The sequence below is a fragment of the Talpa occidentalis genome, unplaced genomic scaffold, assembly GCF_014898055.3.
Source record: "Talpa occidentalis isolate TD23 unplaced genomic scaffold, MPIMG_talOcc4v2.1 talOcc4.7, whole genome shotgun sequence".
NCBI lineage: Eukaryota > Metazoa > Chordata > Mammalia > Eulipotyphla > Talpidae > Talpa > Talpa occidentalis.
This window is the reverse complement of record NW_023605083.1, coordinates 115018051-115030644: the sequence shown is the minus strand read 5'-3', so window position 1 is coordinate 115030644 and position 12594 is coordinate 115018051. Positions and strand designations below refer to the sequence as shown.

At 50.8% G+C, this 12594-nt stretch overlaps 1 protein-coding gene across 1 annotated transcript in view; it reads left to right on the top strand.

Annotated features, from left to right (window-relative positions):
• ABCC3 (ATP binding cassette subfamily C member 3) overlaps positions 1 to 12594 on the top strand; it is a 41804-nt gene that overhangs the window by 22290 nt on the left and 6920 nt on the right. Inside the window, exons 18-28 of the mRNA XM_037494271.2 lie at positions 1839 to 2006; positions 2313 to 2496; positions 3455 to 3572; positions 3740 to 3902; positions 4012 to 4216; positions 4511 to 4821; positions 6494 to 6693; positions 6847 to 6973; positions 8045 to 8146; positions 11267 to 11413; positions 11596 to 11754. Coding sequence (XP_037350168.1) covers positions 1839 to 2006; positions 2313 to 2496; positions 3455 to 3572; positions 3740 to 3902; positions 4012 to 4216; positions 4511 to 4821; positions 6494 to 6693; positions 6847 to 6973; positions 8045 to 8146; positions 11267 to 11413; positions 11596 to 11754 — 1884 coding nt within the window. The remainder of the gene's footprint in view (positions 1 to 1838; positions 2007 to 2312; positions 2497 to 3454; positions 3573 to 3739; positions 3903 to 4011; positions 4217 to 4510; positions 4822 to 6493; positions 6694 to 6846; positions 6974 to 8044; positions 8147 to 11266; positions 11414 to 11595; positions 11755 to 12594) is intronic.

Below are 12594 nucleotides of genomic sequence, written 5' to 3'. Positions count from 1 at the left end.
ATTGCCAAATATGATGACACATAAGAGTTTTATAGCTTTAGGTCTTTCATTTTTTGTTTTTATACCAAAGATTTCAGTGTGTGTTCCCTCAAAACAAAGACATTCTACTATACAACTACAGTTGAATGATCAAAATCAAGAAATTTAACATAAATATTACAACCTCATTGATAGTCTGTATTTAAATGTCATCATTTGTCCCAATAATGTCTTTTTTAGCTATTTTCTCTCCTGATTTGGGATCTAACCCAGGATCCCGAATTGCATTTAGTTGTCATATCTCTTTGTTCTCTATCAATCTGGAAAATTCCTCAGTCTCTGTCTTTCAGGGTCTTGACATTTTTTAAAGAGCACAAACCAGTTATTTTGTAAAATGTCTCTCAACTTAAGCACAATTATATTCAGATTATATGTTTTTTAGGGAAACATCAAGGAATACTGTTGCATCCTTGGTGCAATAAATGAGGAAACATGAAGTCAGTCATGTCTTCTTGCCAATGTTAACTTTGATCACTTGACTGAGGTGGTGATTTCATTACATAACTTTCATGTATGATTCATGTCTGAGTTCGTGTTTATTATGATGCTTACTAAATAGTGATTTCCTAACTTCAGTCCTTCTGTAGTTATTAGATGGCATTCTACTCCGAAAAAGAACTTTCTCCTCCTTCCCTTTTTTTAATCATTAATTTTCTATCAATATGGGCTCATGGATTTTCATTTAACTCATTGGGTATCCATTACCATCATTATTTATCTTGATGCCCAACTTGTCCGTTTTAAGCAGGAGCGGGAATTGTATTTTGGAAAGCTGCCCTGGTTAGTGTGGAAGCATAGGGGCCAGTGAGGAGACTCTTGTCGTCATCTGGGAGAAATGATCAGAGTCTGAGCCTGGCAAGGGGGGTGAGAACATGTTAGGTGGGAGTTCAATGTTCTATGTCCCCAGAGAAGATCTTCCCATCCATGACACAGCTTCTTCTTTCCATCCCTGCTGCACCCACAAAAACCTAACTTAGTGACTAGCACATAGGAGGCCCTGTAGACTGGTTGTTTAAATGCAGTCATGCTCACATGCCTCAGTCAGTGCAGCCACACTTTTGCAGCCTACGTCTCCCCAACAGCTCCCACCCCCCACATTTGCTCTCCCCAGGGATCAATTTCTCAGAGTATCCCAAACAGCTGGGCCCTGTTCCAGAGGGACTGAAGAGAGTGGTGAGAAGAAAGCAGCCTGTTCCTCTAGCTTCTGCCATTTGGGCCCATTCCTGCCTCTCTGTGCCTCAGTTTCCCCACCATGATTAATGGAGAGATCTTACCTCATTTTTGGCAACTGAACTGTCTCAGGGTTGATGAAACCTGGGGTTGTTTCTGAGTTTCCATCCTTGCTTCTCCCTTTAATTGTTCAGGACCTTGGACAACGTCATTGACGTCTTGGACTCTAATTTGTAGAGCTAACAAAACTTCCCAAGAATGACTAGAAGAACTAGCCCTGAGAACCAAATTGTTGTGAAAGTCATCTACAAACTGTATGGGTGAAAGGAGATAAGTGGGCTATTAAGGGCTTCCTGGGATTTCCAGCCTCCCAGAGTATAAAGGAAGCAGGTGAGGAAACCAGCTAGGCAGGGTGGTGATTAAGAGGAGAAGGATGTCCCTGCATGCCCAGGAGGATTCTAAGGCCCCTTCCTCTGTCACCTTAGAGATCACAAGGACAGGATCAAGTGTATGAAATATGCCTTTAGAGGCCTGCCACACGGACTGACCTGGACAGGGCCCTAAGCCCCCTCTGCCTGTCTGACTTCCTTTTCCCCAGTACCCACCTCCCACCTACCTCTTCCATTCAGGGCATTAACCTATCTGGGGGCCAGCGGCAACGGGTCAGTCTAGCCCGAGCTGTTTACAGTGACGCAGACGTATTTTTGCTGGATGACCCACTTTCAGCAGTGGATTCCCACGTGGCCAAGCATATCTTTGACCAAGTCATCGGGCCAGAAGGGGTGCTGGCAGGCAAGGTGAGGACTGAAGGAGGCAAAAGAGAGATCTAGAGAAGAGAGAACTGGTGGGAGGTCCAGGAGTCTAGGAGGGACTTGGGGTGGGGCAAGGAATCTGAGGAGCTGGAGCAGGTTAGGCTGTAGGGGACACCCATGGTGGGCACACCGCAGGGTCACCAAGCCAGCAGAGGGAATGTGGGGTGAATCACATTTGTGCCTATTCATGCTCCCTGGCACATGGTGCCTCATACCCCATGGCCTCGTGCCTGTGTGGGGTGTGTGTCAAGGGCGGTGCCAGGGATGGATGACCTGCTGCCCTCTCCCTAGACACGGGTGCTGGTGACGCACGGCATCAGCTTCCTGCCCCAGGTGGACTTCATCGTAGTGCTCGCTGATGGGCAGGTGTCTGAAGTGGGCTCCTACGAAGCCCTGCTGCAGCGCAGTGGCTCCTTTGCCAGCTTCCTGCGCAACTACGCACCCAACGGAGAGCACCTGGAGGACAGCAAGACCGGTACTTGCCATCCCTGACCCTCCGGATCCCCTGCCCTCCCATCACACTCCCCGTCTCTGAGCACCTCTAGACAACCCCAGTGTCGTCCTGGGAGATTTGGGGAAACTTGGACCACCTGTGTGGCTGTCAGACATCAGCAAGAGGGGGAGTGAACTGGCAGTAGTCCGCCCCTCCTCCACTTCCCTAACTCAATCCTGGATTAGCAGGGAGGTCTCAAGACTCAAAAGGGTAGGGCCTAGGTCCAGCTAGTACAGTCGGCTGTTTCATAATACATTGATAGGTAAATCTGCAAGTGGTTGGAAAGTGACTTATATATCAATAAATATTTACTGAGCAATTAATGTGGGTACTATTTCAGACACAGAGATATCAGCAAACAGGCCCTGTCTCCATGAAGTATACTGAAGTTTCTGGGCGCATGAGATCCCCACCCCTCCTTGTTCAGTCCTGGCTCCCCAACCCCAAACTCTGGGCTGGCTCACAAATCTTTTCCTGGGTTTTCTTGCCTACTGCCATGTATCCAGTTAACATGTCTGGTTGCCCCTTACTAAGTCCTTGACACGTATTATTTTCTTTAATCCTTACAGTGACACAATAAAACAGGCACTATTATTATCCTCATTTCATATGTGTGTCTAAAGTCATGCAGTGAGAAGGTGGGACTGAAGCTCAGTCACTCTGACTCCAGAGCCCAAGTTCCTAACTCTTATATTTTTGGGTCTCCTTCTGCATAGTCCCTCATGGAAAGTGTTTCTTCTGGTCTAGACTAAGTCTTTTATGCTGCCCTTGATCCCTTCCAACACAAAACTGGGCACTTGTTTTTGTTACTGATCTCACTGCCCTTTTAGTCCCTCTCACTTTCCCTCATGTTTGACCATTCATTGGGGTTGGGATGGGGGATACTGGGGGCTTATGGGATGAGCTAGCTGACCTCTGTGTCCTTCCTCCCACCCCACAGCAGCCCTGGAGGATGCAAAGGATGAGATGGTGCTGCTGATTGAAGACACGCTCAGTGATCACACAGGCCTGATGGATAATGCGCCAGTCATGTATGAAGACAAGAAACAGTTCATGAGGTGAGCCCCTAAAAGCTGTATCAGGGTCCCCAGGCCCTGCCAGGTGGGGAGCAGGTGAGACAAGCATACCCTGAGCTCCCAGCTGCAGCCTGAACCCTCCTCCTTGAGCTCTCTCCCATGGGTGTGTCAGAGGCCTCCTTTCAGGGCTTGACCTGCTACCTCCACAGACAGCTGAGTGTCATGTCCTCAGAAGAGGAGGGCCTGGACTGGCCTGTGCCCCGGAGACACCTGGGTTCAGCAGAAAAGGTAGAGGAGACAGCAGAGACAAAGATGAAGCAAGGAGAAGGCGAAGGCATGCTGATCCAGGAAGAGAAGGCAGAAGTGGGCACTGTGAGTGTGGTGGACAGGGAGGGCTGGAGAGGGTGGGGTGGCCCCGGGCATGCCCCCAGCCATCCCAGGACATGGGAGTCCTCTGTCCTTGACCTCCATGGCTGTGCAGGTGAAGCTGAGCGTGTTCAGGGATTATGTCAAGGCCGTGGGGCTCTGCACCACACTGGTGGTCTGTCTGTTGTATGCGGGTCACAGTGCAGCTGCTATTGGGGCTGACATGTGGCTCAGTGCCTGGACCAGTGAGGCTGAGATGGGCCGACAGAACAACACCTCCTTGAGGCTGGGAGTCTTTGCTGCCTTGGGAATTCTGCAAGGTGAGCCTGCAGGGATACCTAGAAAGAGCCCCAGGGCCCCAGGGCCCCAGGGCCCCAGGACCCCAGGCCCAGCCTCATCTCTCGGTTGCTGGGTCCCACACATTCTGCCCTGGCGGCTGAGTCTTCTGCCATCGCAGCTATTGCCCCACCCCCATGCCTCCCTAACCTTCTCTAGTAGTCCCCCTGCCTCTAGCCTGCTTAGCCCACCCCAGGCTACCCTGTGTTTGGGAACCTGCCCCTACGTGGCCCTCCACCTGGCCCAGGTGAGTGAGAGTTGCTCTGGTCCTCCAACAGGAGTCCTAGTGATGCTAGCAGCCTTCACCATAACGGTGGGGGGCGTCCGGGCTGCTGGCTTGCTCCACCGTGAGCTGCTGCACAACAAGATGCACACGCCGCAGTCCTTCTTCGACACCACGCCTTTAGGCCGCATCCTCAATCGCTTCTCCAAGGACATCAACGTCATCGATGATGTTCTAGTGCCCACCATCCTCATGCTGCTGGCTTCCTTCTACAATGCCTTATCCACCATCGTGGTCATTGTGGTCACCACACCGCTCTTCGCGGTGGTCATCGTGCCCCTGGCTGCTGTCTACATCTTTGTGCAGGTGGGCAGCTAGCAAGCTGACTAGGTTTCTTGGGGCGTGGCTTCCGTGGGGCGTGGCTTCCATGGGGGTGGGCTCTCATCCCTGTGGCTCCCCACCCCAGAGACTTCACCTATTTGAAACTCGTTTTCCTCACCTGTAAAGTAGAATACACATCCGTAGGGGGTTTGCTAGGATAAAATGAAATCTTTGTCAACTGTGACTGGCCCTGGAACTCCCTCCTGCTGGCTGTTTAGATAAGATCTCATTAACTGTTTGAGAAACATTATTCTTTATTCCTCTTTTTGCATATCTAAACATATGTGTGGATGTAAGTTTTGAACATAGATGAGTTGATAACATTCAGATACAGCTAACAGTAAAGGGCATGTGTTACTGAGTCCCAGTCCTGACGTGAATTAATCAGCTGATGAAAGTAACACACAAGGTGGACAGATGCTCAGCCACTTTGTACAGAGACCATCTCCTGTGCTTTGTGCCAGGACAGGGAACTCTCGGATGCACATACTTAGGGCTGTCTTGGGACTCACAGGGCAGGGGATGGAAGCAGAGGCATCCAGCTAAATAGGGCTGAAACTTAAACCACAGCAGGCAGGGTGGGGAGAAGATCTTTAAGAGGGCCTCCCCGGTGGCACAGCGGTTGAGCGCTGGGTTGCGAAGCTGCCCGCGGCCTCTGCGGCGCCGGTTCGATCCCCGGCTGCTCCCCGGCCACCGGAGGAGGGTCCCACATGGCATGCAGACCTCTCCTGCCGCCCGCTGCTCCCCTCAGCAGTGTACTTCGGTTCTTCTGCCTGCTCTGCTGCCCGCTCTGGCTCTGGTGAATCCCGCGCTTCTGACTGTACCCAGTGCTTGTATAAACAAAACAAACAAACAAACAAACAAACAAATAAATAAATAAACATGCCTCTATTTAAAAAAAAAATGAAAAATTAAAAAATTTTAAAAAAAGATCTTTAAGAAAAAGATTACAAAGTGATCATATTTCGCAAAAGTATTTTTTTTTAAGAGGCACGTATTTTATTTATTTATTTATTTGTTTGTTTGTTTATACAAGCACTAGGTACAGTCAGAAGTGCAGGAGGGTGAGAGAAGTCACCAGAGCCAGAGCGGGGAGCAGAGCAGGCAGAAGGACCGAAGTACACTGCTGAGGGGAGCAGCAGGCGGCAGGAGAGGTCTGCGTGCCATGTGGACCCTCCTCCGGTGGCCGGGGAGCAGCCGGGGATTGAACCAGCGCCGTGGAGGTCGCGGGGAGCTTCGCAACCCAGTGCTCAACTGCTGCGTCACCGGGGAGGCCCTTGCAAAAGTATTTGACTGTGTGAGCACATTTCAAGGGCCACCTAAATGGAAAGAGACATGTTCGCTGATTTAGGAGGTCAAGGCAGCTCAGGCCTGTAATCCAGGCTCCCTCCAGAGGAAGAGGGGCCAGGAGCTGAGAGAGAATGAGGAGAGGTTTCCTGGAGGAAATGACTTGGAAGACTGAGTAGAACTGACTGGAGGAAAAGGAAGGGGCCATATCAGGACCCTTCGTCTTGGGTCCTCGTGGTAGGACAAAGGAGCAAGTCTCACGGGGAGTATGGGGCTGGCTGGGAGGATGCCAGGAGGAGGGCGGGGTTCAGAGGGGATGCATGACTCTTAGGAGTTCTATGGTCTTGACCCCAAACACATTCTCCATTAGTGCTTTTATGTGGCCACATCAAGGCAACTGAAGAGGCTGGAATCTGTCAGTCGCTCACCCATCTACTCCCACTTTTCGGAGACCGTGACAGGCACTAGTGTCATCCGAGCCTATGGCCGTAGCCAGGACTTCGAGGCCATCAGTGATGCTAAGGTGGACACCAACCAGAAGACCTGGTACCCCTACATTGTCTCCAACCGGTCAGAAGCCTCCTCTCTCACCCCCTACTACCCTAGGAGTTTCCATGAGGGTCTCTGCAGGAGAGACCCTGATGGCCTAGCCTTCCTGCCCCCTAAATAGAAAACTGCCCTTTCTGACACCTGCCCTGTTTCCCCCTTGTCTGATCTCCACAGGTGGCTGGGCATCCGAGTGGAGTCTGTAGGAAATTTTGTTGTGCTCTTTGCTGCACTCTTCACTGTGATTGGGAGAAACAGCCTGAGCCCAGGGCTGGTGGGCCTTTCTGTGTCCTATGCCCTAAAGGTATGGAGGGGTTTGGGTCCCAGGACAGGCTGCCCCTGGGGCAGAGACCACCAGGCATTGCAAGCCTCTCCTGAGCATCTTGCTCTGCCCAACATGGGAGCCACAGGCTCTGCTCGCCAGCACTGTGAGCTCAAGCAAGGAGAGACAGGTCCACCGCAGGTGACTGCACTGCAGGGTAAGCAGGTCTTTGTGGAGGAAGGAGCAAAAAGTTGTGAGAACCCAACAGAGTTTCTCTACCCAGGGTGTTGGAGAATGGTCTTGGAGCTTGACCCAAAGACAAATTGAACAGCCCTATATGGGCACATGTAGAAGATCAACCCTAACAGAGGCATTGGCACAGGAAGTAGGCCTGAGATACAACTCCTTCCCAGTGACTGCAGAGAAAGTAGACAGAGAAGGTGACTGGAGCCTGGAGAGAAGACCAGGCATGTCACCCTGAAATAAGCCTGTATTGTCAAAAGGTTGAGTAACTACAAATGGAGCTTCTGTGAGGTAGACCACATTTCCAAGGTTTCCGGGGGGGGGGGGGGTAGAAGCCTTAAAGGCTTTGGTAAGCAAGGATCATGTAGGCAGATCAGTCTTCTCAAGCTTTAATGTGCATATGAATCACCTGGAGATGCAGGTAACACGTGGATTCTAATTCAGTGGCTTAGGTTGGGGCTCCAGACCCTCCATGTCTATCAACACTCTTTGGTATTCAAAGTGTGGTCCAAAGACCCATTGCATTGACATCATCTGGGGTCTTGCTAGAAATGCAGAATCTCAGGCTCCACCCAGATCAACTGAATCATAGGCCACATCTTAATGAGATTCTGTGGGGACCCCTTTTACATATTAGAGTTTGAGAAACATTAGAGTAGGTGGCCCTTAGTTAAATCTGCATTATCACTGCCCAAGAAACAGTGGTTGGAACCCCAGGTGGCATGCCTATGGGTTTGCCCAGGGCCACGTGGAGCAGAGATGGGATAGGAGCATAACTAAGGAGTGTGAACTCCTGCCAAAGCCAGGGGAGAGGAAGTGGGAGGTGAAGGAGACCACTCCCCTCCTCCATAACCCAGTTTCTTTGGCCAGATAACTTTGGTGCTGAACTGGATAATACGAATGCTGTCAGACTTGGAGTCTAATATCGTGGCCGTGGAGAGAGTTAAGGAGTACTCTAAGACGGAGACTGAGGTGGGTACTGGGATGCACCTGGGGCAGGGGGAGTCTGGAACAGCTGAAGATGGTTGTTTGGTGGCCCATCTCCTTACTCCAAGGCCACCTATTTTGGTGGCTCTTGATTCATTCATTCATCCCTCCATGCAACCCTTATTGAGCATCAGTAAGCTCTATGTTGGCAGGTGAGGGGTCTCCAAGTTGAGCAAGACAGGGTCTGCCTTCGAGCAGATTCTGACAGTGAGACAGACTGTAGTGGATGACAAGAATTCTGAGGTGATGCACTCGAAGAGCGTAGAGAGGGGGATCACACAGTTGGAGTAATCATGGAAGCTGAGCTTTCCAGCCAAAGAGATCAGTCATGTCAAAGGAGCAGGCGGGGCAGCATGTCATATGTTGGGGAAAAAGAGTTGTCCCCTACTGAGGGGCTCATACTTTTCTCCTCTCCCTCCCTCCTGTGGTCACATCCCAGACCTCTTCGTGCCCAGAAGCTGCACCATCTCTGAGATGTCCATGTCAAGCATCACTTGTCAACCACCCTTTCCATCCCTTCCACCAGCTCATGAGTTCTAGGCCCTTCACCTTCACAGTCCTCTTTCTGGGCCCTCTAATGCTGAGACCCACCTTTGCCCCTCTGTCCCTGAGCTCATCTAGCTGGGACTCTGCACCTCCGATGCCAATGCCCTCAACTCCCTCCCTTGTACCTCTCTCCCTCCCTGTACCCTGTTAGGCACTTACAAAATCCCAGCCCGGTGAGCACATCTACCATCTCTGTGCTGACACTCAACAGCTAGAATCTAACTGGAGAAAAATCACTTACTGTGATTCTACTTGTAGTTTCTAACCACAGACCACTGCTTTCCTTCCCCAAGAAACACATGTTCCCACTTGCAAAAAGATCTGTTTTGAAGATTTCTTCCCTCAAATCCCCTCATCTCCCTCTCTCTTATTCTCAGCCTTTGACCTTCCCTTACACTTCATGAGAAAAGAGGTTATCTAGGTTATCTATCAGATGTGAACGTTCTCTGCCTGTGAAGTCTCCAGACTTCCAACCTGTCCATGGCCCTTCACCATTCTCTTCCTTTCTCTTTTATTTTTTTAAAGATTTATCTATTTATGCATATAAGAACTGGGGTACAGGTAGAGGTGTGGGAGATGAGAGGATTCACCAGAGACAGAGTGGGGAACAGAAGAGGCAGACTGACTGAAATACACCGCTGAGGGGAGCAGCGGGCGAGACAGGAAAGATCTGCTATGCCCTGTGGTATCAAACTCGGGCTGCAGAGGCTGCGGATAGCTTGGCAGTATTGTGCTCAACCCCTTGTACCACCAGGAAGGCCCTCTTCCTTTCACTTTCAACAAGAAACATCCCTCCCTATTTCAAAGGCCACCTCCCCGCTCACAGGGCCACTCAGGACTTCACTTCCTCCGTTACACCCTCTGTCTCCTGCATGTCAGTCTTGCTTCCGTTGGATGATCCTCAGCCACGCGCAAACATCTCTTCCATTCTAGACACACTAGTAGACCCCCTTCCCTACATCCTGCTGCCGCGCTTCTCTGTTCCCCTTTGTCGTGAGGCCTGTTTTAAAATAAGGTCTCCACTCCCTTAACTCCTGAACTCATCTGCTTTCTGCAGTCCACTTTCTGGCCTTCTCGAGCCGCTGAGATTGCTCACCATGGCCTCTGTGGTTCCAAACCTAGGGGACAACCTTCTGTTCTCATCTAAATTCAACCTCTCTGTGACCTTCAGCCAAAATGAGCCCTCCCTTCTCCTTGGAAGGCACCCCCTTGTGGCTGTGTCACCGAGTTTGTCACTGAGTTGGTGCGTCACAACTGAGCCCCCGTACCCCCTGTTCCTCTCAGCCTGTCCTCTTGTGTCTCCCTGGCCTCCACCCAGCCCTGCCTGCCCCAGGCACCACTATCATCCCCTCGCCCCCACCCCATCTCTGGGATCTTCAGAGTCTCTCTCTTCAAGTCTAACATTCCTCCTTTCTCTTATCTGTATCCCTGGTCTCCTCTGCATATGCTAAAAAATTCTTCCCCCAAGGTTGCCCATTCTTTTGACACCCCACCAGGAGCGTCTGTACAGGCTGTTCTGCTTTGTTTGTTTGTTTGTTTTGCTTTTTGACATCTGGCTTCCCTGCCTCGAAGCAGAGCTGGCTTCATGGGTGTGTGACCTGTGCAGCCACACAGCTCCCCATTCTTAGAAGGTTCTCCCACTCGGTTTAATGCTTGACTATTGCCACCTGGATATTCTTAGTAATTTTTTTAAAAGAGGCCCCACATTTTCATTTTGCACTGGGGCCCACAGATTATGCAGTCAGTCCTGTCTGGAAGCCACCATCATCTTATGCCCAATTTGTGTTAATGACATCCTAACTAGTCTTCCTGTTTCCAGCCTCCTTTCTCCCTTTGCCGCCTAGCAGCCGGAGGAATCCTTTAAAAACATGTGAAATCATGTCATTCCTCTGTGCGCAGTCTTCTAATGACTGCTTCTTACTCAAAATAAAAAACCATAGCACGCAAAGCCCTATATGATGGGACCACCCACCACCTGTCTCCTACCGCTCACCTTTGTCACTGCTCCAGAATACACCTGGAGGAATCTACCTGCTCCCCTCTACCTGGCATGTCCTCCCCCCAAGATTATTGCCTTGACTTGTCACCTCACCTCCTTCAGGTCTTTATTTAAATATCACCTCCTCCAGGAAGCCTTCCCTGACCACTCTGTGGCAACACCAAGCACTTCTCAGGACTCATCACCACCTTACATTATATAGATTTACTTATGTGTTGACTGTATAACCCCTATTCTAGGATGTAAGCCTCACATGAGCAAGAATGTTGCCTTGCTCATCATGGTAATGATTGATAATAGCAAATGGAGAAAGGGGGAACTAGGGCAGTCAAGGCAGGGCACAAGTTGAGAGTAGGAGAAGGCTCTTTAGAGAACAAAGTCAGAGGGATAAAGGACTCATTGAACCACAGGTTAGGCCCCAGGGGCTGTCCCTGGGGACTATGGTGGATGAGGCTGGAGAGGGCCTTGAGAGAGAGAAGGAGATTGAAAAGTGGGAGAGGACCAGGCCACTGGGGAAGTGGTGCCCCCTGATGCAGAACCTGTCTTTCCCTCTGGGCCAGGCCCCCTGGGTGGTAGCAGGCAGCTGCCCTTCCAAGGGCTGGCCCCTGCAGGGCAATGTGGAGTTCCGGAATTACTCCGTGCGCTACCGCCCAGGCCTGGAGCTGGTGCTGAAGGACCTGAATCTGCAACTGCACAGTGGCGAAAAGGTGTGTGTGGAGTGAGTTTGTGCCTGGAACGTGGTCACAGCCCTTGTGGGAAGCCCTAACCTTTGGGAGAACCAGTGCTCCCGCCCAGCTGCCTCCTGCTCAGCCTCTCCAGGGGAGAGCCTGGGAATCTTGTCACTGACGCCTCAGCCTCACCCTGACAGCCCCTTGCCCACCCCATTCAGGTGGGGATCGTGGGGCGCACTGGGGCTGGCAAATCATCTATGACCCTCTGCCTGTTCCGCATCCTGGAGGCCGCAGAAGGTGAAATCCTCATTGATGGCCTCAATGTGGCCAACATCGGACTCCATGACCTGCGTTCTCAGCTCACCATCATCCCCCAGGTGAGAGCCTGACCAGATTTGCCACACTGGTCCAACAGTGGGTCCCCCCCAATACACACATACCTAGATCAGATAATGACCTCAGGTATTTGAAGAATCAGTTTTTAAGATTTGTTTATTTATGCATACAAGAGCTGGGGTGCAGGCCAGAGGTGCAGGGGGTGAGGGGATTCACTAGAGACAGAGTGGGGAACAGAACAGGCAGATTGACCGAAGTACATTGCCGAGGGGAGCAGTGGGCGAGCAGGAGAGGTCTGCTGTGCCATATGGGTTGCTCCCTGGCCGGCTGGGGATCTAACTCATGCTGCAGTGGCTGCAGATTGCTTCACAGTGCTGTGCTTAACCCCTTGCACCACCAGGGAGACCCTGAGAAATCAGCTTTATTTGTGAACTGATTGGCAAGGATGCAGGAGATAAACTCAAATTTATCTCCTTGCTTGAAGAAAGGAAATGAGGTCATATAGATTTTGGGAACCAGGGTAGAAAAGAACGGAGTTAGATTTTATTGGCTGAAAAGCATTTTGGAGCAGAGCATGTGGACTTGGTTGCAGTTCATTGGCTTGTCACAGGGCAGTTCATGCATGACGTCGAGGAGGCTTTTCTTCGGGTGGCTGGGGTTTGAATTTTTTTTTTTTTTTTTTTTTTTTAATAGAGGCATGCTTTATTTATTTATTTATTTGTTTGTTTGTTTTGTTTATACATGCACTGGGTACAGTCAGAAGCGCGGGAGGGTGAGAGAATTCACCAGAGCCAGAGCGGGGAGCAGAGCAGGCAGAAGGGCCGAAGTACACTGCTGAGGGGAGCAGCGGGCGGCAGGAGAGGTCTGCGCGCCATGTGGGA